This window comes from Candoia aspera, chromosome 2 (assembly GCF_035149785.1).
Source record: "Candoia aspera isolate rCanAsp1 chromosome 2, rCanAsp1.hap2, whole genome shotgun sequence".
NCBI lineage: Eukaryota > Metazoa > Chordata > Lepidosauria > Squamata > Boidae > Candoia > Candoia aspera.
Genome location: NC_086154.1, coordinates 195,608,813 through 195,624,692, shown reverse-complemented (window position 1 = coordinate 195,624,692; position 15,880 = coordinate 195,608,813). Strand labels below are relative to the sequence as shown.

The following is a 15,880-nucleotide window of genomic DNA, read 5'->3' as shown; positions in this document are numbered from 1 at the left end:
GCTGGAAATGTTGTTTCATAAATGATTTGAAGTCTGAGATACTTAGTGGATTTTTTTTTATTGTTGGAAGTATCTGAAAACTGAGTCAGTTTCTATTGCTATAATTAAAAGGAGTTAAAGAACTGAAAATAAAATGTTACTTCCAATATATATTTATTATATAAAAAGAGATTTGGCATTTTTCTCTATGAAAAAGACAAAAATATGGAACAAAATTTAAGTATGTCCCATGCTGTAAGAACGGTATTTTGTATAAAATTACCAGTCAAGCAAGTGGTTGCTTCTAAGATTAAGATAAAAAGACACTGCATATTTTATGTATTTCAGAAATGCCTGAAATTATTTCAGTCTGCCAGAACACAATTAAGATAATCATTTAGCAGCAATTGGAAAGACTACTTTCATAGTCCAGTATCCCACAGTTATGCAGAACAGATATTTAAACAGCTGATAGTCTCTTTTGAGTTCACAACTGGGAACAGTGATAACTGTTGAACTTCCTTGCTGAACAGATTTGGTGAAACCCTTACCAATTTACCAATTTACCAAAGCTATATTATAACATTTGTAAGATATATTAAAACAAACGTAATTATATCAAAAATTCCAAGTTGTGAACAACTGGAAGAACATTTCCTTCTCAAATTCATCTAAAACAACTGATCACTGACAATAAAATATATCCTTTCAAATTATCCCCCAAATTGGTATCTACGGTTCTTCAGAGAAAAACGAGCATAAAAGAAAAAGTTAATATTTTAGTCTTCTAAAACATTGCCTATCAATGGCTTTTACAAAAGAATAATTGTGCTTTTATGAAATAAATTCATTCTTGACTTTCTCTAATTCCTTTTCGTTTCAATTTCAAAAAGGAAAATATATTTATTGCTGAGTCACTGTTGAAATCTCCGCCTCCTTTTACAGAAAGCTTTTAAGTTCCACTTGCTTGATTCTAGCATAGATGATCCATTGTAGACCAATAATACGGTCATTTTTTCCCCATAACTGAGGTTCTGCAACAGCTGTTAAGAGGCAAAGAAAAAGTATCTTATTAAACAATCATATTATTTATTCTTCACCAAGCACACTTGGTTATTAGTTGATATACACTAAATGCTTCCCACAGCAGCTAAATTCCATTTTCCTTTTGTATTGCTATTCTATTTGGTTCAACAATATAGACAATTTTGCTAGCTAGGTAAGACAATATATCCAGAATAAATTGTGAACACATTGTCTACTGTTACTATTAATCTCTTTCAACTCCAGGGCTGGATCAATTACATAAACACTACTATATTAAGGATATTAACAGCTATAGCCAAGAGATGGTTGCTGTTGGCAGAATATATAAATAAAAGGAGAAAGGAAAAAAAAGTATATATGCACCAGCAAAGATTAATAAAGTAAAAGCAAGGCTAGGAAGAAATAGATACTACAGTATTAAGTTTTTAAAAAAGAAATTGGAGTAATACCAGTAAATATGTTTCCTAAAATTCCTGCTAGAAAACAAGGAAGCTTCAAAGTAGTTTGAAATCAATATTACTGTAAGCAAACATTCATAAGATGTTGACAGAGAGTGTGGATTCCTCCACGATAATTTGTTTCTGTTTATATATTATTCAAAACTCCCCCCCGCAATAAACAAATAATTATTGTTTATTAATGTATTTATGGGGCAGAACTGCACAGGTATACAACCACAACCGAGGCCAGCAACACATGACTGCAACCGCAGTTTTACTGCTGGCTCCTCCGTTGACTCTGCTTGTTGGAAGCCAGCTATGAAATGCACAAATGGCAATCACGTGCCCATGGGATGCTGCGACAGTCGTAAACACCCACCACTTGCGAAGTGCCTGAATCTTGATCACATGGTCACAGGGACACTGTGACAGTCATAAGTGAGAGGACCAGTCGTAAAGTTAGTTTCTCAGCACCTCTGTAACTTCAAACGGTTGCTAAACAGGGCAGTTGTTAAGCGAGAACTACCTGTACATAGTTCCCTGGGAGTTAATTTTATTGCATTCAGTGATGGCTACTTCTGATTGCTTACATTTAGTTTGTAAAACACCTGGAGCTTTAACAAACATTTTCAGTGAGCAGCCCATGGGCATCTCTTGGGGTGGTAATGATGTAATATGCATGGTGATATCATCACATAAATGTTGTAACTTGCCCATTTGGGTCAGAAAGCTTTTGCATTTACAGAATGACGTCACTCCTGTGGATGCCACTGAAACTGCCAAGCTACCTTTAGGTTTTAAAAATGTAAATAATTCTGAAAAGAAATGTGGCCCCAAACAGGTAGCATGCAGTAGGAATCATCAAAGAAAAGGAAAGAACTGTTCAGCCTCTGCTTGCCAATTTCTCATTCTCTGACTTCCTTTCTTCTAATTTGCCACCAAGGATAAATTCTGGAAGCCTCATTATCACTTGCCAAAGTAAGAAGGGACTATCAAGTATCCTGCCATTCCAGCAGATAACATTATTCCTTGTGCTATGAAAGCAAATTTCAGACTTTTGCTTGATTTGGAATCTCCCTCCATCACTGCCAACAATTTAAAGCTAAGTTTTATACGTTTTAGGCAAAGTATTAGATTGTTATCAATATTACTTATTTTTGAATAAGGAAATCCAAATTCTGAATAAGGAATAGGGATAACTTTCACTGGTCTGTAGTTTTTAACAAAGTGATCTAATTCATAATTACTAGACTAATACATAGCATTATCAGGTGGGATAAAATCAGCAGCAGCAGCAGTTCCCCAAATTAAAGTGGTTCAGTTCCAGTTTAGAAATTGCATATAAAAATATGTAAAGATTATGTATTAAAAATTAGGTTAAAGGTGAGTATGAATGTTCATACTTTTTAAGCAGCTGCAGATAGAATAAAACAGATGTATAATCTGATACGTGCAAAATTGACAAAGATAAGCTATAGACTGGTTTGTCGGTATAAAATCTACATAAGATGCAGAGTTTTCAGCACACACCTTCGGTGTAATAAAGAAGTATTGTGAGGTGCTCTTTTTGCAGGCAGTTTCTACTACCACATCAAAGACTCTCCTTTCATTAACTGGATCCATTCCCTATAAAAGAAATAAACATCAATATTTCTTCTCCTGCTGCTGAATACAGTGAAGGAAGCTTTTGTTTCCGATGCCAGGATATATACCTGATTTATTTCATCTACTACTCTGAAAGGGCATCTGATGAGTTCTTGCAAAGCCATTAAATACAGAATTGTTGAAACACTTCTCTCCCCTCCACTCTGATGGTATGGAGTCAGTTCATGAAGTTCGGTGCTGCAACGGAATTTGACTCTAATCCGGATCCCATACTTGTCATATTCTTCCTGTCAAAATAGGACAGCTATGTTCAGAGATCTGCAAATTTACATAGTCCCTGACAATAAATTAAAGAGAGAAAATGTCACATAAAACCAAGGTTTGCACTAACCCTAATTTAGAAGCCAGATCAAGCATTGAGCTTCCAAATATACAGCAAGTATGACATGATATGAACCTCAACTTTGCTTGCATTTTAATTCCCGATAATGAATCCGCCACTGCAGGCACAAAAACGTAACTATGGTTCACTATTCAGACCCTGCAGACATGATTTAAATGTCGTGTTACTGCTGGCAAATCATGATTTGTCAGTTCTGATATCACAGTTAAACTATAGTTAAGCTTCCACTAAATTCCAGTTCAGGCATTTAACCTGGGCGGGGTAGTGAAATGTGTAAGCAGCGCTGAGCCACACACAGTCATTGCCTTTTCCTACGCCACCCCCTAGTCTCTATTCTGTGCTAAGTGGCAATCCTGAAGACAGATTGTATTCACGTGAATGTGAAATAAGAATAAGATTAGGGAATCCGGTGGTGAAACTAATGTGCCCTTTACACTCATTATTGAGTAGGGCTTATATCAATGGAATGGAATGGAATGGAATGGAATGGAATGGAGTGGAGTGGAGTGGAATGGAGTGGAACGGCTGGAGATCCATGTTGAAGTTGCTTTAAATGCCTACGGGGGAAAAAGGATATAAATCCAAGTAAGATATAATTGATAATGCAATATTATCAACACATAAAATAAACACATATTTTACATATTCTTCAAATGTTTCATCAAACCAATCTTTAAAATCCTTCTGAACAATAAAAAGATTTATCTAACTATTTTGCGTAATTTTCAGAATACACACTCCCTTTATTTTTCTCTAAGTTGGTGCCTTAAGTTGTTGCTGGGGCAACAGAACGGGGAAGAAGTGCTAGTGTTTTCTTCACCTGCTGGAGAAAAAATCCAGCATGGAAAAATAATTCACCTTGCTTGTTATCAAAGCCAGGTATCTCACTGGGTATTTTCAAGCAACCCTTACGTGAGATGTTTTGTAAATTTCCTAGCACTTCTTTCAGTAAAATAAATGAAAATTATGTCAAAATACGCTATTTTTCTTTAGAAGAACAGATTGCTTATTTCCAATGGTGGTTTTCTGAATTATCATCTGTGCATTCACACATATGGATTATTTGTTTGTGCATAATCCTACAAAGGCATCTTTTATAGCTGAGGTGAAATTTGATTTACTTATTTAATAAATTTTTATCACCGCCCATCACCATCCAAGGGACGGACTCTGGGCAGTTTACAATAAAAACAAAGTTAAAATTTGATACAATTATAAAAACAATAAATATAAATATAAATTAACAATAAAAATATAAAATACGATAAAATCCAGATGGACTGAAAAATTCTGTATCAATCCATGAGTCTAAAGAGCCATTCTAGGGGGCTAGCCATCACCAGGAATAACTATTCCCCTACCCGCTTCAGGCATGCTGGCAGAACCAGGTTTTTAGTTTTTTTCATAAGTCCAGAAGCGAGGGGGCTTGTCTCACCTCTGGGGGAAGGATGTTCCAGAGGGCGGGGGCTACTGTAGAGAAGGCCCATTTCCTGGACCCTGCCAGATGGAATTCTTTTACGGATGAGGTCCGCAGTATGCCCTCTCTGCGTGACCGGGTGGGATGGGGTGATGTGATGGGGATGAGACGGTCCCTCAGGTAACCTGGCCCCAGGCCATGTAGGGCTTTAAAGGTGATAACCAACACCTTGAATTGGACCTGGAAGCAAACTGGAACTCAGTGCAGCTCGCTCAGCAAAGGTTTTACATGTGCTGACCTTGAGGCACCCAAGATGGCCCACGCGGCTGCATTCTGGACCAGTTGTAGCTTCCGGATACTCTTCAAGGGTAGTGCCATGTAGAGCGCATTATAGTAGTCTATATGGGAGATGACCAGCGCATGAGTGACTGTTCAAAGGGCTTCTCGGTCCAGGGAAGGGCATAACTGGCGCACAACAGAGTTGAGCAAAGGCCCTCCTGGTCACAACTGCCACCTGCTCTTTCAGCAGGAGTCGTGATTCCAAGAGGATCCCCAAGTTATGCATCGGGTCTGTCTGGGTCAGTGCGACCCCATCCAGCACTAAAGATGACAATTTCCCAGAACCCGAGGAGCCATTAATCCACAGCCACTCCATCTTACTAGGGTTCAGTAGAAGCCTGTTGTTCCCCATCCAGGCCCCCACAGCCTCCAGACACCTGGAGAGGGTGGTCACGGCATCACTTACTTCACCCGGGATGGAGATATATATAATTGAGTATCATCAGCATATTGATGATACCTCATCCCGTGGTGACGGATGATCTCACCCAGAGGTTTCATGTAGATGTTAAAAAGGAGTGGAGAGAGTACCGGTACCCCAGAGAAGGGGCCGCGGACTGGATCTCTCACTACCTATCAACACAGATTGGGACCAGCCCTGGAGGAAGGAGGTGAACTAGCACAGAACTACGCTGTCCACCCCCAACTCCCTGAGCTGCCCCAAAAGGATACCATGGTCAATGGTATTGAAAGCTGCTGAGAGGTCAAGAGGAGCCAGGATAGATGCACTGCCCCCATCCCACTCCCTCCAGAAATCATCCATAAGTGCGACCAATGCTGTTTCCAGCCTGAAACCTGACTGAAAGGGGTCTAGATAAACTGTTTCATCCAGAATCCTCTGGAGCTGCAATGCCACCACTTTCTCAACCATCTTCCCCAAAAAGGGGAGGTAGGATACTGGGTGAAAATTGTCCAGTACACTAGGGTCCAGCAATGGTTTCTTGAGGAGGGGGCACAGCAGTGCCTCTTTAAAGGCAGCCGGAAACACCCCCTCTCTCAAGGATGTATTTATCAGTGTCTGGACCCAACCACATGTCACCTCCCGTGCCTCCTTCACCAGCCAGGAGGGACATGGATCTAATTGGCAAGTGGTGGCATATACAGTCCAGAGGATCCTGTCCACTTCCTCAGGCCCAACAGGATCAAACGGTTCCCAGATAACTGGGTATGATCCCTGGGCATCTCCACAGATCCTGTCTCATGCTTGGAGCCCAACTTGGTATGGACCCGAGCAATTTTATCCTGCAGATGCCCAGAAAACTCCTCAGCATGGCCCTGTAGGTGGATTTCTGAATCTCCTTTCCCCAAAAGGGATTGGATGATCTTAAACAGGGCCACTGGGTGGCATTCCGCAGATGCAATAAGAGCAGAGAAATACTGACGTTCTGCTGCTCTTACCGCCACAAGGTAGGCCTTAATAGTGGGATCCTACTACATATGTATCGAGTGCTATTCTTGCCTCAGTCCCCTTAAGGCCACTACAAAGGCAACCGTAGGGTAACAGCATACTCCCACAGTACTTGAGAGGGGAAGGAGGATGGTTTAATGAATGTACAAATTACTACTTGAAGAGCAGCCTGTATATTTTCATGGTCTATATGCATCATACGTATGGATGGATAGAAAGTTTATCTAGTGATTAAGGGCAAGTAACACAATTAGTTTAATACTGCTCCTATGACCAATAAGCTTCTCACCCCTTCGCAGTAGGCCAGGTCAAAAAACAGACACAAGAACTACTGAAACTCTATAAAACAACAACAAAAACTGTTTTTCTCTGCTTCTCTTATAACAAAGAGAATCAAGGTAAGGTTATCTTGAGTTTATTTTTCATCCCCTTCTCTTTCTCAGGGCTAAGCAGGTGTTTACTGAATCACTCTTGCATTCCTTCTTCAAGGCCATCTCCACACTCCTCTATATAGCCATAGGAAACACTCCAGTCACATGGACACTAGTACCTAATGAAGTTGGTAGATTGAGACCATGACCAAAAGCTGGTTGTCTCAGAAGCATGTCACAATTTGAACAAGTTCTGACACCTACAGGTGGCAATTCCTTCAACAATTGATAAGCTAGGCAGATGGTTCTGACTATCCAATTGACAAATTACCATGATGAAACGTCTTCCCCTTTATCCATCCTAAGAAGCAGACAAAGAGGTTCTGTAATAGAAAGAATTGGGCCATGGAATGTACACCAGTTACACTGGACACCTAAAGATTGCAAAATTATTTCCAGTAGTATAGTGGGTAACAGGAAGAATGTTACCAAGAAGATTAAGTCAGAAAGAATTCAGCATCATAGGCAAAAGACAGACAGACATCTGGATTATTCAGGTATAGGGATCAGCATGAAAAGTTCACAGTTCCCAACAACAGCAACCTCATGGTGGGTTTCTGATGGTGTGATACTGTGGCATAATTTCACAAAAGTACATGACAGAGTTATAAGAACAAGAGACAAAATTTAGGATGGTACCAATAGAGGTTAAAGTGGGTTGGGATTGGAAAAGGCCTTAAGAAAGCATTCTGTGTTGGATATGAAAACACCAACAAATTCTGCATGGAGAAATGGCTGGAGTAAATGGCCATGAGATAAACTTTCACAGACAACAGGGCCAAGTTTCAGTACTCTTAGGAAAGTAGAAAACAGAAAATTAAGTCAAGCTGACAGAACTTTGGCTGTCTGTCATTGATCATGGCAAAAGAGACTGATTGAAAGACCAGTGTGATGTCTGCTCTAAAAGAACAGAGGAACCACACTGTGAGACAGAGGGAGTGGAAATTGGGTGATAAGAACTTCTTTTTGTTCTGAACCACAAAATCAGGTCTATTGGGTAAATGGGTGAATGTTCTGCAAGACAGACAGAGCAGGATTGATAATCTCAATCATCATAGTGTTATCAGGATATTAGCAGAGCCATCTGGTGGAGATGGTGGCAAGGGGGACTGGTAAAAAAGCATCGAGGGTGGAAAGGCAAGGAGCAATTGTGGAAAATCTTATATCCAGAATGATGTCCTGGTTTTTAGGTCAGAGACAAGGATCTTGTAGAGATAAAGGACTACACCCTGTTCTGAAACAGAATTGGCTCAGTTGTCATCACTGCTAGTTATATGGATCATAAAGGCATAACATCATTTAAGATGCATTAATCCTAAAAGAGAGCAGAAGGTAGAGGAAGGCATGGTATGAGCAGTAGGTGGAGAAGGGGTGGCTGAAGTAATGATGGTCCTGGTATCTTAAGGAACGTGATGCATTATCACTGAATTTGTGATATCTGGGTGAGGAGGGATTGAGAAGGTGGATATAAAAGAGAGATAAAGATTCTTTCTTTCCCTTTTTTAAGGCAGATTTAGACAACCAGCAGGAGTCCCTTAGTCTTGTGTTTCTTTGGTCCTCACAGTGCTTCAGTCAATCAACCCAATGAGTGGAGGTGCAGTGGGACTGTTAGGCCAACACAGTGGATGGTACCAAAGCTACCTGCTATGCAAGTAATGTCTGCTTTAGATCAAGAAGAATGTGCCCAGAGAATCTGAAGAGACAGACAGTACAGCTAAGAAGGCTTTTTTTCCAGAGAAGCACCATGACCACAGAAGGGCGATTGTGCTGTTGCCTGCTTAGTAAATTTTTGCTAGCGATGGCCACAGGATAGCACATGAGGCAAAGAGACTGGCTGTCTACCAGTAGGAGCTGACTTTTGCAAACTGGGCACAAGTGGAACGCAGCCCACAAGGCCACAAGATTTCAGGTAGCCTGAATGAACAATTGAAGCAGCTTGAGAAGATCCAAAATCAGAGTCCAAATTATGATAAATGCCATGAGAAAAAACATGAATGAAGCACCCAGTTTTGTACAAAGTGTATAGAAGAATCCTTCTAATATTACTACTGCAGTGCTCAAAAAGACACTGCAGAGCAGGCAACTTGTCCTAACAGCCAGGAACCATGCTGAGACAAGGAATAGGTCTCTAGTGTTTATTACTGCTACATTAGACAGAAAGTCCTAACGAACTGAAGAAGCGTGGGAAAAACCCAGACAGATAAACCCCAAAGTCAAGGCGGGTCTGATCTGTGTCTCTTTGAATGGCTGCTTAACTCCTCAGTACTACGCATGCATTTTCCCCCCTGGATAGGGGCCCCCTCCAGCTAGCCTTCAGTACTCATGACACAACTTCTAGTGTATGGTTTCTTCCAAGACTTCATCTCAGCTACAGCAGATTAAGATTCTGTGCTGGTGCATATCCCATCTGTGTGATATGATAGAGTATGAACATTTCCAGATTTTTTGGGGTCCCCAGGCTTTGATCAACACCACAATCTGCACTACTTTATTATTTTCAAGTAATTCAGAAAATTTGCTATGACAAATGAACAACTTTATTTTGCTCCCAAAATGAAATGCTTTTTAATATGACAGGGAGAATATAGCAAATGGTAGTAAGCAATCTATCACATGTATACTCATATATTCTTCCATAAGTATACTTATTCCATAAGTATTTCTGTGAGTACTTATGGATTCTCCCAAGAGAAGAGGGCCTCTTATTGCTGTAACTGGGGCTGGGGGGAAGAAATGTTCCTGGTGGAACACAAGTTTTGACTCGGTAGGCACGTCAATGTGCAGCATCTGACTTACCCCTATTTATTCACTATATTTTTATTCTAACATTTCTTTGTCAGTTCAGGGTGGCTTTATTTATTTTTCCATTCTGCCTTTATTATTTTTATAAATAACTCAAGGCAGTGAACATACCTAATACTCCTTACTCCTCCATTTTCCCCACAACAACCACCCTGTGAGGTGGGTTGGGCTGAGAGAGAGTGACTGGCCCAAGGTCACCCAGCCGGCTTCCATGCCTCAGGTGGGACTAGAACCCTCAGTCTCTGGGTTTCTAGCCCATTGCCTTAACCACTAGACCAAACTGGCATCTTGAGTTATTTATAAAAATAATAAAGGTGGGATAGAATTATATGAACAACTCCCTAATTTATTACAACCACAGTAACACAACAACCCTGTGAGAGAGGATGGGTTGACTCAGAGTCACACAGTGAGCATTGCAATCCAGTCCTCTAGTGGCTAAAAGCCTATGTGGCAGCCATTCGTTAATACAGAAGAAGGGAGGTACAATCAGGGAGGATAAACCTGCCCCCTTTGACTCCAATATTTGGGTTGACAGTGAGATTTTTCTCTTAGTTATATTCTAGACATACAAGACTATGTATGCTTCCTCCGAAGTAAGCTTCATTGTGCTTTGGGTACTAGACCCAGATACATATGTACATAGGATTGTGGCTGCATCTATTTATTTTGCTCAACAGAACTCAATCAGAGAAAGTGAGCCAGACTATATTTGGATTATCATACTTCTTTCAGCCTTGTAAGTATGCTCTGTGCACCATTACTTATGGTGAAAGCAGCTCACTTATGCCCCACAGATGTCTCAGAATGCAATTTGCATCAATCCTCCCAATACTGCCAGTGGCAAAGGATTGTGGAAACTTAATAATCCAAAACATCTGTCCCTGACTTAATGTGCTACTAGATAGGGCTCTGTCAGTTTTTAATGTAGAGTGAGTATTTAGTGCTGCAGTTGAAACCACTGCTAAAGTTGCATCATGTAAAACTTATTCACAGAACTTATTTATGGACTGCCAGGATTTAACTATGAATACGATAGCTAATTTATTTTATTCATTTTTTAAAGTTTATATATCCCAAGGAAGAAGGCTATTGCCTTTGATAATTGTTTCTGAATGACAGTACACAAACCTGTAAAATATGCACCATACTGCCCATTGTTTAATTGAAAAGCCATAATTTATGCATTTAGGAGGGATTTTCTCTCTATAAAGGAATACATCATTTTTATAATCATACCTCATTTTCTGTATGAAGATCTATCTCCCCTGCACATTGCATAGATCTAAAAAAGCTGCTGAACTTTTCATTTATTTGGTCAATCATCTGTTTCAAAGGGTTCAGCCACCTTTCCTTAACCTTAAAAAAAAAAAAAGATTTATCATACGAAGAGGGACAATAAAGATTCCACCTCTAGTACTACAGAAAATGTCAGAATGAAGTATTCAATATATTACTAATTAATTGTGGCCTTAATTACCTACCTACCTGCATAGTGGTCAGAAACTACAGATGTATCCAGTCTATGAAATACTTCCAATCTGGGGAAGAACGCAAACTAATCCATGCATTAATAGTGCTCCATAGACATAGGCTGTGTTGTCTTGCACCATGTTGACACTACACCTTCATATCGCAGTTTGGCAATCTTCATGGGCATCAAGTGATACCATCATCAGATTAAATTGGTTATCAGCGGCCACTATGTAGGTGAAACTCTCATTCCATCTTTGCTTAGACTTATTGATGTACACAAGGCCATATTGCTCAAGTTTGCTGTTCAATTGGCTGCCATCATTTTCAATCCTCACACTACCTAGTATGCATGAATGCAAGGGTGCCACATTGTGGCTGGAGTGGGCTGCAGTTCTGCACATACCTAGATCCTGCTTTCTAGTTGATTATCCTAGCCTATGAATGTATATATAGTCCTTGCTATTGCTGCTGAATTGGTTTCTGGACTGTATTTATTTATGAAATTTATACACCACCTCAATCTGGTTAGATTCTAGATGACTTACAAGGATATATAATAAAATATAATAAGATAAAATAATATAATAGAAAAAATACCATATAACAACACAATCAAACTAATTTTGGAGTCAATGGCTTTGCAATCAATCCCTAAAAAGCCCTCCAGAAGAGTCAGGTCTTAACAGATTTCCAAAAGGCATTAAAAGTGGAAGTCATCCTTGCTTCAGGAGGGAAGCTGTTCTAAGAAGGGAGCCCCTACAGAGAATGCTTGCTATCAGGCCCACTCTCACTGCACCTCCTGGTAAGTGAGGACCCTTGTAGGCACTCTTTGGCCAACCAAATCCATAGGCAGCATTTATTTATGAAAGGCAGACACCCAGGCCTCGAGCCATATAGGGCTTTAAAGTTAGTGACCAGTTCCTTCACTTGCACTTAGAGACACACTGGTAACTAATGCACCTTCTGCAGCAGCAACCTAACATGGCAGTATTGAGACTGACCAGCAAGGATGCCAGCTGCTGCATTTTGGCCAGCTGAAGTTTCCAGGTAACTTCAAGGTCAGCCCCAAGTAGAGCAGATTACAGTAATGTAGGTGAGAGATGACAACACATGAGTGACTGTCTGCAGTGCATCCTGTTTCAAATAAGGCCACAACTGGCACCAGTCAAAGCTGGACAAAGGCTTTCCTGGATGCTCCACTAGCAGAAGCCATGAGTCCAGGACCACCCCAGATGCAAGCCTACTGAATCTTGGGGAGCACAAGCTCACAGAGAGACAAAGGTGGTATGGTTCTGGAACCAGTAAGCTTCTGAATTAACACCATTCCATCTTTGGTTGAATCTGAGCCTGTTTTATTTCATCCAGATCCTGACAGCCTCCAGGTATCTGGTCAGGACTTCTACTATATCTCCCATAGAGTCTGGGGTGGAGATGTACAACTGGGATTTTATTCATCTAGCTTCCAACTTGGAGTGAATACTTGGCTAGACAATTGAACTTACACTACTTGGTTCTTTTGGCCCATTTTTCCCTACATATATTTTTTATTTTGCAGCCAATAACCATTTATGCTGCATCTTACAATATAACTCCCTAATGGATATTTATTACAGCACAAAAATACTAGTGAAAGTAATAGCAATAATAATCAGTACCTCTGAAATATTTTGCCTATAGCTGTCCAGTTCCTTTTTCTTTTCCTCCAGTTCTACTGTCATCTGTGCTATTTCTTTTACTCTTTTATTATATTCTTCAACAACCTGGGAGGAAAAAGCTTATCTGGTTAAAGGCATCTTTTGAATGGACAATGCAAAAATGTTACTATCCAAATCTGAAGTAAGAATACAGAAATACTGATTACTTCCTCACACACTAAAATTATAATGAACTTGGTCATTTGTTTGCATATTATTATCTCAAGCAGGAAGAATCCAAGGCTGGGTTTTATGAGAGTCTACAACTATACATAATATTGATACGTATGTTCTAAACAGGATCTGATCTGATCAAATACAAAATGGTTGCAGCAATATATTATTATTGGAATGTATGGTTCAAAAACTAACCTCTGCCCCCACCTCTTTCGTTCTCTACAGTGTATCATAACCAAGTACCGTTTGTTTTCTTCAACAGTGGAAAGGTGTCTGTCACTCAAATATGACTGGGGGAAGATACTGTGAAGAGGCAACTCGCTTTAGAGTAAAACTGGTATCAAATAAACATATTTGCTGCCATCAGGCTAAAGTAAACTAGAGCTCTTTTTTCCCCACTTCCTCTATTTTCTTCTTTATTTTTAAAAGAAAAGCAGCATAGAACATATTGGACCTTGGGAAAATTAGAATTCTAATAGCATTCACAACACATTGCTTCTGCTGCTTAGCTGATGATGATGACAAAGACAATGATTATTGATTTCTACATAATAAACGTAATATACTATAACGTAATACTGGGAGTACATACTGAAGCATTGAGGCCTGTGAAACATGAAGCTCTTGTTTTCTTCTCATTCAGTAGAGCATCAATTTCATCTACTGTATTTGGAAGGTTCAGGAATGCCTAAAAAGATTGCATTACATTTGTGTAAAATAAGGTAATTACTTTGCACAAGCATCTATTGATATTTGTCCAGACACAGTATGTTCCTTTGTACATGCATGGGCTTTTCGTTAGCAAGGTCCTAACTGCTTACTTCAAGTTTGTGTTTCCCAAGCTCCCACCCTTGATACAGATAATCTTTCATAAACATGAGGTGGCAGAAGGGAACAACAAATATGACAGATTTTCACTACTCACTTCAAGCAAGAGAAGGGAGCAAGAGATTGATTTATTGCAGCATTCCATTACCAAAACAGCAACTTCAAACTTCCTCTATTGCTTGAAGTAGAAAGGGGGATCTTTCCCATAATTGTGTGGTGTTTCCATACAATACAACTTTAGCAACATGCCATTATCCAGTTGCAAGCTGGAGAAAAAAGTTGTGATGCTTATCATGCTCTTTAGAGAATAACGGAATATAATAGTGAGCGTGAAAAGTGACATTGTGGATTTCTGATAAGCTATTGAATATACACCTTTTTGCACAAGTTATGCTGACAGCTAAATATTTTTGGACTCCTGCTACATATACAAAAATACAATTACTCAATAGGATCATGATTATTAGAAAAATAAATGGGCACTTGTACAAGATGCAAAGAAAAATACAATTTTAGGACAAAACAGCTCTTTTGTAATAACGCTTACAATATTTCAAGGAAATCTTCAATAGCAGACAAGGAATAAAATGTTTTAGAGCAAAATGAAATTTTGTCCAAAATCTAAAATTATGGTTCCAGTGACAAATTCCATTTAATAAGGACAAGGACAGAGAAAGGTTTATGCATCATAAGTTGGGTTTTTCTCTTCATTCTTAAGAAGGACATGCTAGCTTATTAAAATCTACTCATCCACTGGAGGCTCTGTGGACAACAAGTACAAGAATCTGAGTGCAATTTGAAGAGATACTAATCGACAACATTTTTTAGAAACTTTTGAAATCTGATGGCATCAAGTTCTATTTCTCTTTTGACTTCTCAATCAGATGAGGTCATAAAAGCATTGAATTGATAACTGGAAACATTAATGATTTGAAAAACAGCCTCAAGTAACCTTTGTAACCCAGAAAGCATTACGGCAGCTACAGGTAGTCTACAAACTGTGGCATTCCTTTGGATTATTCATGTTCAATAAGAGAAAGGTCTGTCTGTGAAAACTGTGCAGAAATGACTATTCAAAATACTGTACAGCAACTAGGAGCCAGATATTAACAACACACCTAGTGGGTACTTCTGGAGCTTCATGGGCTTTTAATCTATATCTGAGCACAATCCAAACTGCTAGTCTTAATGTTTAAAATCCTATAGAGCCTGTTCTCTGAACCTGTCTGTGCATGAATATAATCTTTTGAGGTTTCCCCTGATATTCTTGTCATCTGAAGTAACACAGAGTAGGAAAAAAGGCATTCTTGATTAATAAGCCTTCTAGTGCCGACAGAATTTTATTTAATTTTTAGGCCTTTAAATTCAACTGTCTCTAATAGTTCTTGTTTTGATCTGTTTTAATTGGTTTATTCTGGAAGTTTCATTGATTTCAGGGCAATTTTGTATTTTGAGCTTATTTTATTACTTATGTAGGTTTCTCTTCCTCTATGTAGGAAACAAGGTTGAAGAGTATTGTGCATATGTGTTTGCCTACATCATCTCTTCACTGTGATATTTACCCCACAGACATCTTCTGGAAGGTTTTGACCTGGACCAAGATTACAAACTTGTTTAGCAGTTCTCAGTAAACCTTTACACTTCTCCAAAAGAAAACGCTTCTTTTCTTCCAGTTCGAAAACTTGTTGCTGGAATAAACAGAAGAGATGAGAACAAAAGGCTGGACTGTTTTTATGAAAGCTTTACTGGCTTCAAGAAAAGTCAGTCAAACATTTATCAGAGCTAAGCCTTCAGAATGTGCAATACATCTACTGATGGCTATCCAGCAGTCAAA

General features: G+C 39.3%; 1 protein-coding gene across 2 annotated transcripts in view; it reads right to left on the bottom strand.

Moving 5' to 3' along the window:
- Positions 1-136: 136 nt before the first annotated feature.
- SMC5 (structural maintenance of chromosomes 5) overlaps positions 137-15,880 on the bottom strand; it is a 52,223-nt gene continuing 36,479 nt past the window's right edge. For both annotated transcript variants that reach the window (XM_063295142.1, XM_063295143.1), the window contains 7 exons: positions 15,609-15,734; positions 13,811-13,906; positions 13,003-13,107; positions 11,111-11,230; positions 3,179-3,358; positions 2,997-3,092; positions 137-1,022 (listed from right to left, as the gene is read on the bottom strand). In XM_063295142.1, the coding sequence (XP_063151212.1) occupies positions 894-1,022; positions 2,997-3,092; positions 3,179-3,358; positions 11,111-11,230; positions 13,003-13,107; positions 13,811-13,906; positions 15,609-15,734 (852 nt within the window). In that variant the 3' untranslated portion in view covers positions 137-893. The remainder of the gene's footprint in view (positions 1,023-2,996; positions 3,093-3,178; positions 3,359-11,110; positions 11,231-13,002; positions 13,108-13,810; positions 13,907-15,608; positions 15,735-15,880) is intronic.